This window comes from Oryx dammah, unplaced genomic scaffold (assembly GCF_014754425.2).
Source record: "Oryx dammah isolate SB20612 unplaced genomic scaffold, SCBI_Odam_1.1 HiC_scaffold_26, whole genome shotgun sequence".
Taxonomy (NCBI): domain Eukaryota; kingdom Metazoa; phylum Chordata; class Mammalia; order Artiodactyla; family Bovidae; genus Oryx; species Oryx dammah.
Genome location: NW_024070210.1, coordinates 42,458,875 through 42,474,921, shown reverse-complemented (window position 1 = coordinate 42,474,921; position 16,047 = coordinate 42,458,875). Strand labels below are relative to the sequence as shown.

At 38.5% G+C, this 16,047-nt stretch overlaps 1 protein-coding gene across 1 annotated transcript in view; it reads left to right on the top strand.

Annotated features, from left to right (window-relative positions):
• Positions 1 to 16,047, top strand: part of ATP8B4 (ATPase phospholipid transporting 8B4 (putative)) — a 284,590-nt gene that overhangs the window by 82,148 nt on the left and 186,395 nt on the right. The window contains exons 5-6 of the mRNA XM_040226490.1: positions 1,190 to 1,288; positions 6,283 to 6,344. Coding sequence (XP_040082424.1) covers positions 1,190 to 1,288; positions 6,283 to 6,344 — 161 coding nt within the window. The remainder of the gene's footprint in view (positions 1 to 1,189; positions 1,289 to 6,282; positions 6,345 to 16,047) is intronic.

Sequence of the window (16,047 nt, the reverse complement as noted above, 5' to 3'; positions counted from 1 at the left end):
GTGTCTTCATAGGACCCTTTACACCACTTCTCTAATTTCTCTAACGGGTTTTCTTATTTATGACCAAAGATTCCTGTTTACAGAATTTTATATCTAGAAGGGGTCTTTAGGATGGTTCAGTATAATCTTTTTTTTTTATTGATGCAGAAATGAGATCTGGAGAGGTTAAGTGAGGTGTGAAGCTTTCACCATGTGTTAATGATAGAACTCTGACTAGAATCCATCTTTTCTGCTATTCAGGCTGATGTTTTTGTTGGTCCTTCAGAGGCTTTTGAGGGTTTTTTTTTTTTTTTTAATCTTATGAGGAAGCTATTGCATAAAATTTATTGTAGTGTTGTTTGGTTGAGGACTGATCAATATGCACTGACCATCTCCACCCATCCTTCCCTGCCTGATGGCCCTGAAGTAACTCCAAAATGAACCGCACTTGAAGACTACCTTTGTAAGAGAGTCGTGTCGACTGCCAGTCTGTCTCTCTTAGGTGGGTGGCTTTACAGGTAGAGGCCCAAGCTTTGGAGTCAAATAGACCTAGATTCAATTTTTAGCAGCGTATGTTCTGGGCTGCTAAATCAGTTTGACTTCTCTGATACTTTTTTTTTATAAAATAGGGAAATGGTACCCAGGGTTGTGGCATTTCCGGACTCGTGGCTGTCATTCACAGTGTATTCTGTGCTATGCACTATTTACATGGAATAGAAACACTCTAGATTTGTGCAAAACACCTCTGGTACAGAATATAACTTGATAAACTTCTCTGAGGATCAAGTGATATCATATATAAAAAGTATTTGGGATTGTGTCTGGTGCAAGGTAGGTGCTTGAAGATTCTCTCTTGGAGAATTGGTAAGGAGCTGGTAAAACTGAAAAGTTGAATTAAGAAGCTGAGAAAAGATAGGTGACATTTATCATCCTGGGAAAAGATCATCATTTGCGAAAGACTTTAAGAAACTTTTTTCTCAACTTGCTATAAAAATTTTTTTTGCCAGGGAGTCTGAAAATTATTCAATGATGCTTTTATTCTATGTGTCTTATATCTGAGTGCAAACACATTATTGAATGTTCTACATATGTACAAATAGCTGAATATCATTTCATTAATTTCTGTTGTCTTATGAAGTTGAATGGCAAAACTTGAAAGCTATATTTATGAAACTTAAAAGCACTAAACTACTTGAAATGTTTGTTTCAGCTGATTCCAGAAATTTCCTCCTTGACTTGGTTTACCACCATTGTACCCTTGGTCCTAGTGGTAACTATGACAGCTGTCAAAGATGCCACAGATGACTATGTAAGTATTTGCTTTTGAGCATTCCTGCGGTCTCGGTTTCAGTTGTGACCTCTCAGAAGTAGAAAATAGAGATCCATTTGAAATTTTTGAATGAAGTTTATTTGGCAAATATTTACCATAAGAAGCTTTATGGTTACTTGATGATTAATATAGAGGTCATAGAGCCAGGGCTGTTTATGGTAATAGCAAGGGGGCTTCAATAAGTAGACTCACTCCCTCATTTTATACATGAAGACACTCTCACCTATAAAGAACTAAAGATTTCCTGATGAACATACAGCTAATTAGTGGTAATATCAGAATTAAGAGACAAACCTGTTTCCATTCGGTAAAGTATTATTTATCCTGTATCTCAAGTCTTTGTCTAAGTTTTAGGAACTGGTAGATATTAGGCATTCCCACATCCTCTCCTCCAGAGAAGGTAATGGCAACCCACTCCAGTACTCTTGCCTGGAAAATCCCATGGACGGAGGAGCCTGGTGGGCTGCAGTCCATGGGGATGCTAAGAGTCAGACACGACTGAGGGACTTCACTTTCAGTTTTCACTTTCATGCATTGGAGACAGAAATGGTAACCCACTCCTGTGTTCTTGCCTGGAGAATCCCAGGGATTGGGGAGCCCAGTGGGCTGCCGTCTATGGGGTCACACAGAGTTGGATACGACTGAAGCGACTTAGCAGCAGCATCCTCTGCTCATCGTACCAGTTCAGTTCAGTTGCTCAGTCATGTCCTACTCTATGCAACCCCATGAACCTCAGTACACCAAGCCTCCCTGTCCATCACCAACTCCCAGAGTTTACCCAAACTCATGCCCTTTGAGTCGGTGATGCCATCTAACCATCTCATCCTCTGTCGTCCCCTTCTCCTCCCGCCCTCAATCTTTCCCAACATCAGGGTCTTTTCAAATGAGTCCGCTCTTCGCATCAGGTGGCCAAAATATTGGAGTTTCTGCTTCAACATCAGTCCTTCTCATGAACACCCAGGACTGATCTCCTTTAGAATGGACTGGTTGGATCTCCTTGCAGTCCAAGGGACTCTCAAGAGTCTTCTCCAATACCACAGTTCAAAAGCATCAATTCTTCGGTGCTCAGCTTTCTTCACAGTCCAGCTCTCACATCCATACATATCCACTGGAAAAATCATAGCCTTGACTAGACAGACCTTTGTTGGCAAAGTAATGTCTCTGCTTTATAATATGCTGTCTAGGTTGGTCATAACTTTTCTTCCAAGCAGTAAGTGTCTTTTAATTTCATGGCTGCAGTCATCATCTGCAGTGATTTTGGAGCCCCCCAAATTAAAGTCAGCCACTGTTTCCACCGTTTCCCCATCTATTTGCTATGAAGTGAGAGGACCAGATGCCATGATCTTAGTTTTCTCAATGTTGAGCTTTAAGCCAGCTTTTTCACTCTCTTCTTTCACTTTCATCAAGAGGCTTTTTAGTTCCTCTTCACTTTCTGCCTTAAGGGTGGTGTCATCTGCATATCTGAGGTTATTGATATTTCTCCCGGCAATCTTGATTCCAGCTTGTACTTCTTCCACCCCAGCGTTTCTCATGATGTACTCTGCATATAAGTTAAATAAGCAGGGTGACAATATACAGCCTTGATGTACTCCTTTTCCTATTTGGAACCAGTCTGTTGTTCCATGTCCAGTTCTAACTGTTGCTTCCTGACCTGCATACAGATTTCTCAAGAGGCAGGTCAGGTGGTCTGGTATTGTCATCTCTTTCAGAATTTTCCACAGTTCATTGTGATCCACACAGTCAAAGGCTTTGGCATAGTCAATAAAGCAGAAATAGATGTTTTTCTGAAACTCTCTCGCTTTTTCGATGCTCCAATGAAGGTTGACAATTTGATCTCTGGTTCCTCTGCCTTTTCTAAAACCAGCTTGTACATCTGTAAGTTCATGGTTCATGTATTGCTAAAGCCTGGCTTCGAGAATTTTGAGCATTACTTTACTAGTGTGTAAGATGAGTTCAATTGTGCAGTAGTTTCAGCATTCTTTGGCATTGCCTTTCTTTGGAATTGGAATGAAAACGGACCTTTTCCAGTCCTGTGGCCACTGCTGAATTTTCCAAATTTGCTGACATACGGAATGCAGTACTTTCACAGTATCAGTTTTTAGGATTTGAAATAGCTCAACTGGAATTCTTTCACCTCCACTAGCTTTGTTCATAGTGATGCTTTCTAAGGCCCACTTGACTTGACATTCTAGGATGTCTGGCTCTAGGTGAGTGATCACACCATCATGATTATCTGGGTCGTGAAGATCTTTTTTGTACAGTTCTTCTGTGTATTGTTGCCACCTCTTCTTAATATCTTCTGCTTCTGTTAGGTCCATACCATTTCTGTCCTTTATTGAATCCATCTTTGTGTGAAATTACAAAATCAAGTAATTTAAAAAGTCAAGCAACTAATGTAAATAATTAAGGTATAAGATGATAGAGCATTTTGAAATCTCCATAATCCAAATGAAGTAAATCATATTCAGATTTAAAACAGTTTTGGGAAAACCAAGCATTCTAAATTCAGACAAATTCTGTTCTCACCCTAGGTGACTGCAGATGCTCTAGCCTCAATGGCTCTATATGCCATTGAGTGATAGGTTTATATATCTTCTGAACCTGTGATAACTGTTTCTAGTCCTCCCAGGCTCCATCTGTGACAATGGCAAAATCCCTTGGAAAAGCCTGAGCATCCTGAGGCTCGGAGAGTAGGCCACTCAGCTTTTAGGCAGTGAACTCCATGGTGATTTTCTGTGATGCTAACCAGCTAGTCAAGTTGTGTGTTCAGCTGCTTCAGTCATGTCTGACTCTTTGTGACCCCATGGACTGTAGACTGCCAGGCTCCTCTGTCTGTGGGATTCTCCAGGCAAGAATACTGGAGTGAGTTGCCATGCCCCTCTAGGGAATGTACCTGACCCAGGGATCAAACCTGCATCTCTTATGTCTCCTGCTTGGCAGGCGGGTTCCTTACCACTAGCACCACCTGGGAAGCTTGTTCAGGTTAGATATAGAGGTGTCTAAATATTAAGTCTCTGATGTTTGAATATCTTTTTATTTTTATGATAATATGTCTAGTTTAACAGCAGAATATCTTTATCAGTTAGGGTCTTGGCAGGAAACAGATATCACTGTGGAACGGGGGAAGATTCAGTTCAGTTCAGTCGCTCAGTCGTGTCCGACTCTTTGCAACCCCATGAATTGCAGCACACCAGGCCTCCCTGTCCATCTCCCAGAGTTCACTCAGATTCACGTCCATCGAGTCGGTGATGCCATCCAGCCATCTCATCCTCTGTCGTCCCCTTTTCTTCCTGCCCCCAGTCCCTCCCAGCATCAAAGTCTTTTCCGATGAGTCAACTCTTCGCAACAGGTGGCCAAAGATTGGAGAAAGATTGATAATGAAGGCACTATTAAAAGGGTTGTGAGTGAGGAAAAGCACGTCGGGTAGCAACGAAGGTGTCAGTACTACTTCTAGGCCTGAAGGGGCAAAGGGAGGAGGCAGTTACCAGACCTGGAGCTGAAGGTGAGGGCTATCTATAGAGGAAGCACCCACTGCTGACCCAGTTCAGAAGAAATCAGTAATATATAACCCCATTTTACTTTCCTCTGACCCCGTGATTTTCTGTCAATACCACCCAAGCCCAATCAGTAGCCAAAAGGCAAGGATTAAATAGATCAGCATCCCCTGGCACAGGGCAGAGTGTAGAAGGATGAGGTGTAGAGGGGGAAACAAAACATCCACCCTTTTCAAATTACATATTCTGACAGAATAACGTTTCCATTTTTATTGCTGGAGAGAAATTCGCATGCCAATGATGGATTGACTTAATTTACTTTTCTACCAGTGTTATAAAACTCTTTTCCTGTTAACAAATGCTAAGTATCTTTTTTCCTTAGTAATATTCATTTACTTATACATGGCAATCAGTGTAATTGTATGCACTGAGCATAGCGTAACAGAAAGAATGGGATGGATTTGGTAAGGATGTTGAAAAGGGGAAGGGCTGATTGAAGCAATTTATATACTGTGATATTAACACAATGTTAGGTGTTTGTTTTTTTTTAAGGAAAAAGTGATAATCCTGATGATTAAAATCTATGAAATCAAACTTTCTTATGTCCTGATACTACCGCCTCTTCATCTGTTCATTTAGCCTAATCAATTGAAATAACATTTTATCTCTACTTTAGCCTGTTCCTATCTGAATGGCTGCTCATTTACTAGTTTAGTAGAAGGCTCATAATGTGTGGATTCTTCTAAGCAATATATGATATTTACATTACTGAAATATAGCATAAGAAATAGGATCACTTGGGCATAAAAACATAAATCCACACCAAAGGTGGTTCAGTATTGTATTTTGATTTTGTTTTAAATGTTCAGTATTTCATAAGATCACTGTTAACAAGTAATTGCTTGACTTCAAAGAAATCCATAAAACAGAATGGATGATGTTCAGTAAAGTATTGAGCACATATGTGAGAAAAATGGAAGCCCCCATTCCTTGTTGAAGACATCAAAATTCATGTATGGTTTTTTCTGGAACTATGTGACAGAGTAAAGGGCACATTGTCTTCTTAGAAGACAGCTAAAAATGTGTGGGAATTGAAAGAGCATGTGGCCAGACTTATTCCATTGGTGACACCCAGAATGAGATTGAGTGAGAAGGGTCTTAATTTAGAACACATGGAGCTGGGGCCAAGGTAAGCATAAGTCATGCTCATTTTAGACTTGATGTTGTTTTCCAAACAGGTGAACTCAAAGTAGTTTCAGTGTCACTATTTGTGCTGACGAAGTATGATTTAATATGTTTAAAAATTTTTTTATTGGAGTATATTTGCTTTACAATGTTGTGTTAGTTTTTGCTCTACACCATTGTGAATTAGCTGTACATATGTATACATACATTCCCCTCTTTTTGGGATTTATTTCCCATTTAGGTCACCACAGAGCACTGATTTAATATACTTTTCACAAATGCTTTGATTTTCAGTTTCGCCACAAGAGTGATAATCAGGTGAATAATCGGCAATCTGAAGTGCTCATCGACAGCACGTAAGAAATACATTCTTTAAGTTACTTTTAAGATTTCTGGTCATCAAACAGGTGTTGACCATTGGTGACTTTCTCTTTTAGTTGAATATATGTTTCTTCCCCCTTTTAACTTGTTAAAAATTGCAGTGTAAGTCCTTTGTATCTTCATGGCTCTCTTTTATGTTCAGCAAATGCTTGTGCTACCTGCTCAACTTCTACTTCAAATAAATTCCTTTGGAGTTTCCTTTGTTGAATACAGACATGCTATAGTTACTTTTTCATTTCTAGATCTAACACTATTTGGAACTGGCACACATATGATGTCTTTTATGTAGTAGATGTTTAGTAAGTATTTGAATGATTTAATTTGGTAATTTCTGGGAATATTGCTAAAGAGACTTCAACACATATAAATATAGTGATAAGAACTTTGTACTAACTTGATAGTTTAGGATGGATTATCCACCATAACACAGATGTTTAATTGCTGTAAAATTCATCCATCAATAAAAAATATATATATGGGAATGGTTCTTGACCCTGAAATGGTTTAAAATGTGTATTTACACACAAACAATAGCAAAAATGCCTTCAGAAAACTTTCAAAAAGGTAAAATTTAAACCTTCATTTCATTGTTTCTTAGTCTCTTTCTTTGTCCCTTTTTTCCTAATAGTAACATATGGTGAAGTAAATTTGTAAGATTGTACTTCAGTCTGGCAGTCAGTCATGTCTGCTGATGATTTTGAAGCATTTGGATACTGTGAAGAATATAGTTTTTAAAGGAAGTATCATAAAATGAGTTAATCACATGAGATGGAAAAATTCCAAGAAATGGACGTCGAGAAGGGCTAGGTAGTTTAGACAATAACTGGTAGGATTAAAGCAATTAATCTCTTTCTATAAGTAAAATATTGATCGATTATTTACAGTGCATTGAATACATATAGTTTTCCTTTGTTAGATTATTTTAGAAAATGGTGTTAAATGCACAGTGAAGAAAAATGATCTTAATCTAAAACCACAGTTATAGAAACAGAGCGTCTGAGAGTGTGATCTGGTGTGACGTGGATAAGTCATAAAGATGCTTGGAACCATATGGTTTGTTTCCAGCGTCAGCAGGTTTTGAATTGTAGCCACTATAGCATGGTGTTTAAAAGCCTGGGTTTTGCGCCCAGAGAGACTTGAGTTTAGTCCTGACCCTGAATACTGTTGTGGTGTTGAGCAAGTTCTTATGAGGTGGTGACTCTTTGTAAGCTGTTGTAGTATATGACTTTGAGTTGGACTGTTGCCTATCTTGAATTTCTCAAGCCTTGCAGTTCTGACTGGGAATTAGATCTGACAATATGATCTGACTAATTCCCCAAAGAATATTTGATAATCAGTCTCATTACTTTGAATTATCATCTCATATGGAATATATTAAAAATATGTGCAATTACATGATGAATTTGAGCTAAAGGCTTCAGTATATCTTTTAATGAATCTCAAATTACCAGTTAAATTTTGTGACTGTATTTAGGCAGTGAAAGATATTGAGGCCTCTACCTGGAGCCCATGGGAGTAATCCAGTAACTTAGATATTCAGAAACTTGATGCTTGTATGTGTCCCACACAACAATCTTTGTCGTGATTATTAGAAGTAGCACTGGTCTTTCTTGTGCTTTCATTTAGCTTTTTGTCAATTCCTTTAGAGGTAGCATCTGTTTGTAATTTGATGTGTGACATTTTGAGAAGTACTGTTGCTGATTCTGTACAGTTGAAGGTAGAAGCACATATCCAGAATGGAGTGTTCTTTTTTTCAGAATATTTATTTATTTATTTTTGGCTGCATCGAGTCTTAGTTGTGGCATACTGGATCTTAGTTCCCCGACCTGTGATTGAATCTGGGTCCCCTCCATTGGAAGGTGGATTCTTTTTTATGTTTTTTTATTTTTTAATTTTTTTTTTTGGAAGGTGGATTCTTAACCGCTGGACCATAGGGCAGTCCTGAGAATGGAGTATTCTTTAAGATATGGTTAATCACACAGCATTTTTCATTTTTAAGATTATCTACTACTGTGAGCTCCTTTGGCCATCTCTGTTGATCATGTCTGTGTCCCTTGAGCCTAGCACAGTGGCTGAGTGGCTGTTGAACTTTCAAACTGAGAAGTAACAAGTATTCTTGCTGAGACGGCAATCTACCAGAGGAGCTTTATCTGTAAAATGTTGCAGGGTCCCTTTACTAGCCAATACCAGTGGCTGGGGTTGTGGTCTTCACAGAATGTACTCTGGCTTTCAAGACTGGATTTTCACTTTTGGCGGCTTGCAAAGTTGGAGATATCAAATGGGCTTAGATTTGAGAAAGCCCAGGGAGTTTTCAGTCCTCCTTTGGAGCTGGTGATTGTAGAGGATGCTGTGAGGGACGTGTCAAACTACTACTGTGTTGCTGGGCTTAACCTAGGCTGCTGTCTGCATTGCTTCAAAGGGCTTGCACTTGCTACTTTCTTCAGAGCACTGCCCTTGGACTACTGGAACCAATGACCAATTGGTGCAAGAGTAAGAAAGAGCAGTGCCCCTACCTCGAGTTGGATAAGCTCTGAGGTTTAATTTGCACCGCAAGTGCGTGTTGAAATCAGGCTGAAGGTGGGGCTTTGTCTGCAGTCATACCCTTGCGTGGCTTCTTCCCCTTCCACGTGCTTCTCATCTTCATTTCCATTTTCTCTTAGAAGTTCTTTCCTAATGAATCCTTTGCGTATGAATCCTCATCTCAGGATCTGCTTTCAAGGAAGTTGACTTGAGTAGTTAATGCATGCTTAATCCCATGGCAGTGTTAATGGAAAATATTAGGAAAGTGCTTTGGGGTCTACCTTAGGCACCTGTGGGTCATGACGCAGGGTTAAAGTAAAAAGCCTATAGAGAATCACAGGTGTCTAGGTGTTGCTGGAAATGAGTGTCTTACTGGGCTGGGTACTGCCAGGTACCTGTGGCTTCCCTTTGTGCTTCTGGAAGAAGGCTTGAACTTGAGGTTCACGTTAGGGCAGGGGAGGCATCATTGGCTTGTCCTGGAGGGAGGGGAGGCAAGGTCAGTCTTGGGGAGGAGATCCCTGAGAGGAAGGGGTTGTGATGAAAGCACAGTCAGAAAACATGGTCTGTGTAAGTGATCGCTATTTGATTTTGGGCAATTAATTTTCCTTCTGGCCTTCAGGTATCCCTTCTGCTGCTCTCAGAAGTGAGGAAGATGGGCATTTACATTCAGATTCAACATATACTTAATCAACAACTACCATGTATGGGCTCCATGCTTCCACATTTAATTCTGATAAAACCCCAAGGTGTGGTGATAGTGCTTCTTTTTAGAGATGCTGAGATTAAGGCCTAGAAAGGGAGTGGCTTGTCCAGGGTTCCATGGCAAGTAAGAGCCTAAATTAGACTTCTAACCACTCACAACATGATGTGTAAATGTAGACTTTGTGGTTTGATTACATCTTCTGTATTTATTTTGCATCTGAAGGGCTTTGCATATAATTATAGAAATATAAACATAATTAATAATATAAACTATATATAAAATAAATAGAGATGATGTAATCAGACCACAAAGCCTACATTTATGTATTATGTCATGAGTGATTAGAAGTCTAATTTACATATATGTATATACGTATGGTTTCGTGAGCTTCTCTGGTTGCTCAGATGGTAAAGTATTTGCCTGCAGTGCAGGAGACCTAGGTTTGATCCCTGGGTTGGGAAGATCCCCTGGAGAAGGGAATGGCAATCCACTCCAGAATTCTTGCCTAGAGGATGCTACAGACAGAGGAGCCTGGCGGGCTACAATCCATGAGGTCGCAAAGAGTTAGACACGACTGACTAACACACACAATGTATATAGTTTATCTAAATATAATATGTATGTGAATAAGCATTTATATCCTTACTTTTAGTGCCTGGAGCATTACTCATCTACATTCTTAGCATGGGGCAAGCTAATGAACATTATTAACCTAAGCCACACAATAATTAGGGAGACAAGATTCTTCCTTTATAACCTTCCTTTTCAATTTCATGTTTTGATTTTGTTACTTACATTCCTTTCCAGTCAGGACCAATCTTCTGCATCTTATGTGAAAGTGCTTAAGAAGTCGGTGTTGAATTAACCTTTGATAAAATTTTGTGGCGACTTTAGTGTTAAAACTAGGCAGGAGTGAATGATTCCATGTTGTAGAAATTGCTATGTCTGATGTATGGGAAGAAAATGTTCTCTTCCAGGCTACAAATGCCGTTTGCTGACTCTACCTCTTGAAATACATATCAAGAGACACCCAGTGTTTCTCATGAAGGTTCCTCAGGGCATGCTAACATCCTGGGCCAGCTGCCACCGTGGAAACACCCAGGCAGGTAAGGGGCTGTGTGAACCGGTCTGAAGGTTTCCACAGAGGTCATTCCACCTAGCACTTCTCAGCCTGGGCTGTGCGCTGTACCTGTGCCCCACCCAGTCCCAGAGCAAGTAATGAGTGGCTTGCAAGGGAGGCCTTGGTGTTTTTGTTTTGCTTTTCAAGTTTCCACAGTGATTCTACTATGCAGACACAATCAGGAACCTCTATGCTATGCTATGCTAAGGCACTTCAGTCGTGTCCGACTCTGTGCGACCCCAGAGACGGCAGCCCACCAGGCTCCACCATCCCTGGGATTCTCCAGGCAAGAACACTGGAGTGGGTTGCCATTTCCTTCTCCAATTCATGAAAGTGAAAAGTGAAAGTGAAGTCACTCAGGCAAGGCCATTTCTTTACCCACACTTCTATCTCTATACCTGTATCTCTCAAATTGTAAAAGACATCCAAGGGAAAGAATTCCATTGATTTTTTTAAAATGATAGTATCATTTTTTATATGAAAATGAAAGTGTTATTTGCTCAGTTGTGTCTGACTTTTTGTGACCCCATGGACTATAGCCCACCAGGCTCCTTTGTCCATGGAATACCCCAGGCAAGAATACTGGAGTGGGTTGCCATTCCCTTCTCCAGGGGATCTTCCCGACCCAGGGATCAAGCCTGAGTCTCCTGCATTGCAGGCGGATTCTTTACTATCTGAGCCTCACAAAAGAATAACTCTGTAATGCTGATTTACATTTTTCTGTAGTAAGGCTCACAGTTTTAGTAAAACATATGGCCAATCAATGATTACTCTGCTAGCTTTTCTTTGAGAAATTTAAATTTTCCTCTTTTCTTTCTTTCCTGTTACATGTGTTATCTTCAGCGCTGAATTATTTCTTGACTTTCATGTATTTATGCAGCTTCCAGTTTTTGTCCTGTCCCATCAACATTCCTAGTCATATGTGTTTGGGACAAGGAAAGGAGTGTGGAAGTCTGCTACCCAATTAGATAGCCGCTAGCCTCATGGGCTCCTGGGCATTTGAAATGAGGCTGGTACAAATTCAGACGTGTTGTTAAGTACATTGTGTATGCCAGGTTTCAATGACTTAGTACCAAAAAAAGAATGTAACACGTATCATTAATAATTTGTTTTAAATTACTTTTTGAAGTTATATTTTGTATACACTGGGTTAAATATGACATTAATATTAATTTACCTTCTGAAAAACTTTTTTGAATGTGGCTACCAGAAAATTTAAGATTACCTTTGTGGCCCACATTTATGGTTGGCATTCTCCTTCTATTGGGTAGCACTGCTCTTGGTTACAGATGAGAAAACAGCAAAGAAGAAAATGAACTCTTTGCCATGGGGCTGGCTTCTGGGTTCTCAACTCAGGATTCTCTGTTTGCTTTGGCTGGCTGTTGGCATTGTGATTTCTGTTATTATGAACAAATTGAGTCAGCGCTACTTTTTCTTAGTATTTGTTACTTACCTAGCATCTTCTGAACTTATACTTCTACACTAGGAGAATCTGAGCTGGCCCTGCCCTCCTTCAGGTGGGACACTTCCCTGACTCCTCTAGATGTCGGTTTTCTCTTGCCCATCAACTTTTTATGTAACACATTCCACTTTACTTTCCTGAGCTTTGGCAGACTTGGCTTAAATCTCCCAAGTTCTTTCACGGAATTCTTCCTGTCAATCTTCTTCAATCATTTTTCATTTGAAACTGAGTATTTATAGGGAAAGACAAGGGCTTTCTGTACTGCAGAGTATTGTCTTCCCTTTTAAAGTCTGATATTCCTAGATATGCTGCATAATTATGAAAACAAATGTATTAATTCAGTTGGAGTAAATTTTCTCCTTGTTTAATCAAATTTTCTAGTTTGATATATCCCATTGGATACTAGAAGAGAACATTTTCTTTCTTCTTTTTTTTCATTTGGTATTTTTTCCTGTTATAAAAACAGCATATGTTTATTAAGAGAAATTTGGGAGATAGAAAAAAAGCAGAAGGGAGAAAATAACATTCATGCTTCCACTATCCAAAAGTAATTATTGTTACTATTTTCCTATATTTCCTTTCTGTTTTTTCCTCCTATCTCAAGATTTTTCATAATTGTGTATATATGTGTGTTTTTATTCTTGTTTTTACTTCACACCATGTCATTACCATTTTCCAAATCTCTATTATTTTTATACATGTAATTTTTAAGGGTTGCATTTTTAAAAATTTATTTTTAATTGGGGAAACATTACAATGTTTTGTTGGTTTCTGCCATACAGCAACACAGATCAGCCATGTTTAGATATGTACTACCTCCCTGTTGAACCTCCCTAAGTGTTGCAGTTTTAAAGACTGTATTCACTTGAATTCATATCTTATAATTCACATGACCATTTCCTCACTGCTTGATATTTACTGTTTTTAATTTTAAAGTATAGTTTCTTGATCTTTCTAAATTGATAGTTACCCTTTTCCATAAGACTGGGTTTTGTGATGTATTTACCAAATCCACCTAGAATGATTACCCTGACCCTGTTATTTCCTATATTAAGTAATTGAAATTTGAAGGATTATTACTCAGTCCACTGATAGTAACTTTTGTCAGAGTATCTTGAGTTTAAGTGTGAGCAGGACCAGGTTAGGTATGTTGACTAAAGTGTGGGAGGTTTCAGTTCTACCACACATGAGAGTTTCCTGAAACAAGGGTTTCCTGTCAGACCACCACCATCAAATTTCAAGTTTATCTTTCCTTAATCATAGCACAACATGAAAAAAACTCCAGAAGATTCTGCTTTAAAAAAATGTGTTAGTGACACGTGTAAATCCCCAAACATCAATAATTTGAAACGGTTTGAATATAAGTTTTATACTACAGTTACTAGCTATATGGCACTTGTATGCATCAGTTTTGGTTTGCAGAGTTCCTTGAGGAAATTTGGGTAGTGATTCAGAAGGCTAGCAGATCCTTTAGGCAGCTAGGAAGGAACTCTTCCCATATTTGTACTGCCAGATTAGAGGTATGTAGACCTATGGTCAAAAGATCTATCATACACTGTGGAATTCTTGGCAATAACTGACTCAGGAGGGGGTAATTCATGTATGTCATCATCCTTTGTTGGATTATGATCCAAAATGTCAGTCTTGGGTAAGAGCAGATTATTATTTCTTATTAAATATGCTCTTTTTGCCCTTGAGCTTCCTAAACAAAAACTAACTGAGGTCATTGAACTTGATGAATCTGAAGCTGATGCATGTTTAGTGTGTCTGTGTGCTGCTTGTAATTGGGTGAGTGGGAACATGCAAGGTTCTGGAATTCTCTTAATTTCACGGAAGAATGAATGAACTCTGCATTAAGTTATCTTTTCTTCATCAGGGCCCGAGGGTTTGCAACCAGAGTGGAAACTTCTGTGTTAAATGCAAGACAGAGCATCAGGTTTCAGTGTTTTTAAAAATTTCTAGCCCATTGTAGATAATTTATGTTATGATGGCACTACTGGATCTAGGGGACAGATATTCAGGGTCTATATGAATAGCTCTGTATATTTGAAAAGAAAATTTGAGGTGAAAAATCTTGATTCTTCTTTTATTAAAACAATATTAATAAAACACACTATTATGGGCTAAAATGACAATGAATTAAAAAACAAGCTAGTTTGAGTAGTCTCAGTGTTTTTTGGACTCAGTGGAAATGGTTTAAAATTAATTTAACTTTAGATCACACTGCTAAGTCAGTAAAAGAATAGCCTCAAGAATAGTTTCACCCTCAAATTAATTTCTTAGACTGATCATTTCATGGGCGACTTTACATGTCAGTTTTACAGACGGAATATACTGGTTTTTGTATGTAAGCTTTGACATTGTAGTTCTTATAAATGATTTTTGCATTGTAATAAATTATTATATTGAATGAATACAATTTTTTAAGTGTTGAATTTCTAAATGGTGACTATTTCCCTAAAATGAGGTACATCTTGAAATAATAGGAAATTATAGCACTTTCAAAACTCTGCACATGGGCTTTTTTTCAGAGGCATCTCCTAATTTCTTTTTAAAGTTTATATAACCCAGATGTTAGCCACTTTTTTTTCCTCTTAAAATTCCCTTGAAGAACCCCCCTGCTCCCGTAGATGAAAGCATTAGAGAGCAAGGTAGAGTTGAATGAAGACTTTGCGGGGGGGGGTATAAATGAGGAAGTTTATTTCACAAATTCCATAGCAAACAATGCGAAATCGCCTTTTACCATTTTTCTTCCCCAGAGTTCTCTTTCTTGGCTGTTGGCTGTATCATTTCTCCTTGACCCATCTAATGCTCAGTATAGCTGACTTCAGTTTCCTTCTCCCAGTTCTGGGGCTTCTCATATTTATCTCCCTTTTATTACTCAAAGTAGTTTGGTTCTTCCTTGGTTCTGAACATAAACTCTGTTGCAGCTGCTCACCAAAATATCAGGTTCTTCTGTAGCTAGTACCCACTTTATCTGAGATGACAATAGAAGCTAAAAATACACCACATTCTATGTAACATTTAAAACTTGCTTCTCTTTTTTAAAAAATAGGTTTATGCATCACTTCTCTGTTGTCATGAGGAGAGATCTAGAATTTCTTTTGAAAAAACAAACATAAATCTAAGCCACAAAGGCCTTGGAAATGTCAGAACATTAATTTTAATAATGTAAAGGCTTTTTAAGATAAAATCTGAAAGCTAAAAGAGATCATAATATTGTAGTAAGTAAATTTGGTTTCAATCAGAGCCCACTGGTTTGTCTAAACCAAACCCAGGAAAAATTTTGACAGCACTTGTCAATTAACTACTTACTATTGATTAACTGTGTATATTTCTACTACAAGCACATTTTGCTTTAGATCTTCTGAGATTAATCTCAATGTGTTCACTTCTCCCATGCATTTTATATTGATATATTATCAGTCTTTTGTGGGTAGAAAATGAAGACAACTTAAAAAGAGTATAAAGGATAGATATTTCTCTTGATTCCACTATCCAGATCAATGTTAACTGCAGTGAACTTGTGAAGGCATTTTATTGCTCCCTTTTCTCTTACATCTGAGTATCTGTTTTCTCCTCTTCTTTTCTTTCTTTTCCACATTGTATTTATTTAAAAAATAATTACGATCATACTATACCTTATTGTCATGGCTTGAATGGTGCTCCCCTCACCCCAAAAGCTAGATCCACTGGAAACTGTGTATGTGATCTTATTTGGATAAAAGGTCTTTGCCTATATAATTAAGAATCTTGAGATGAGATCATCCTGGTAATCCAATCACAAGTGTATAAGAGAAGAGCAAGGAAGAAGATAGACAAAAAGATAAGGTGAAGATGGAGGCAGAGATTGGAGCTATAGAGCCCCAAATC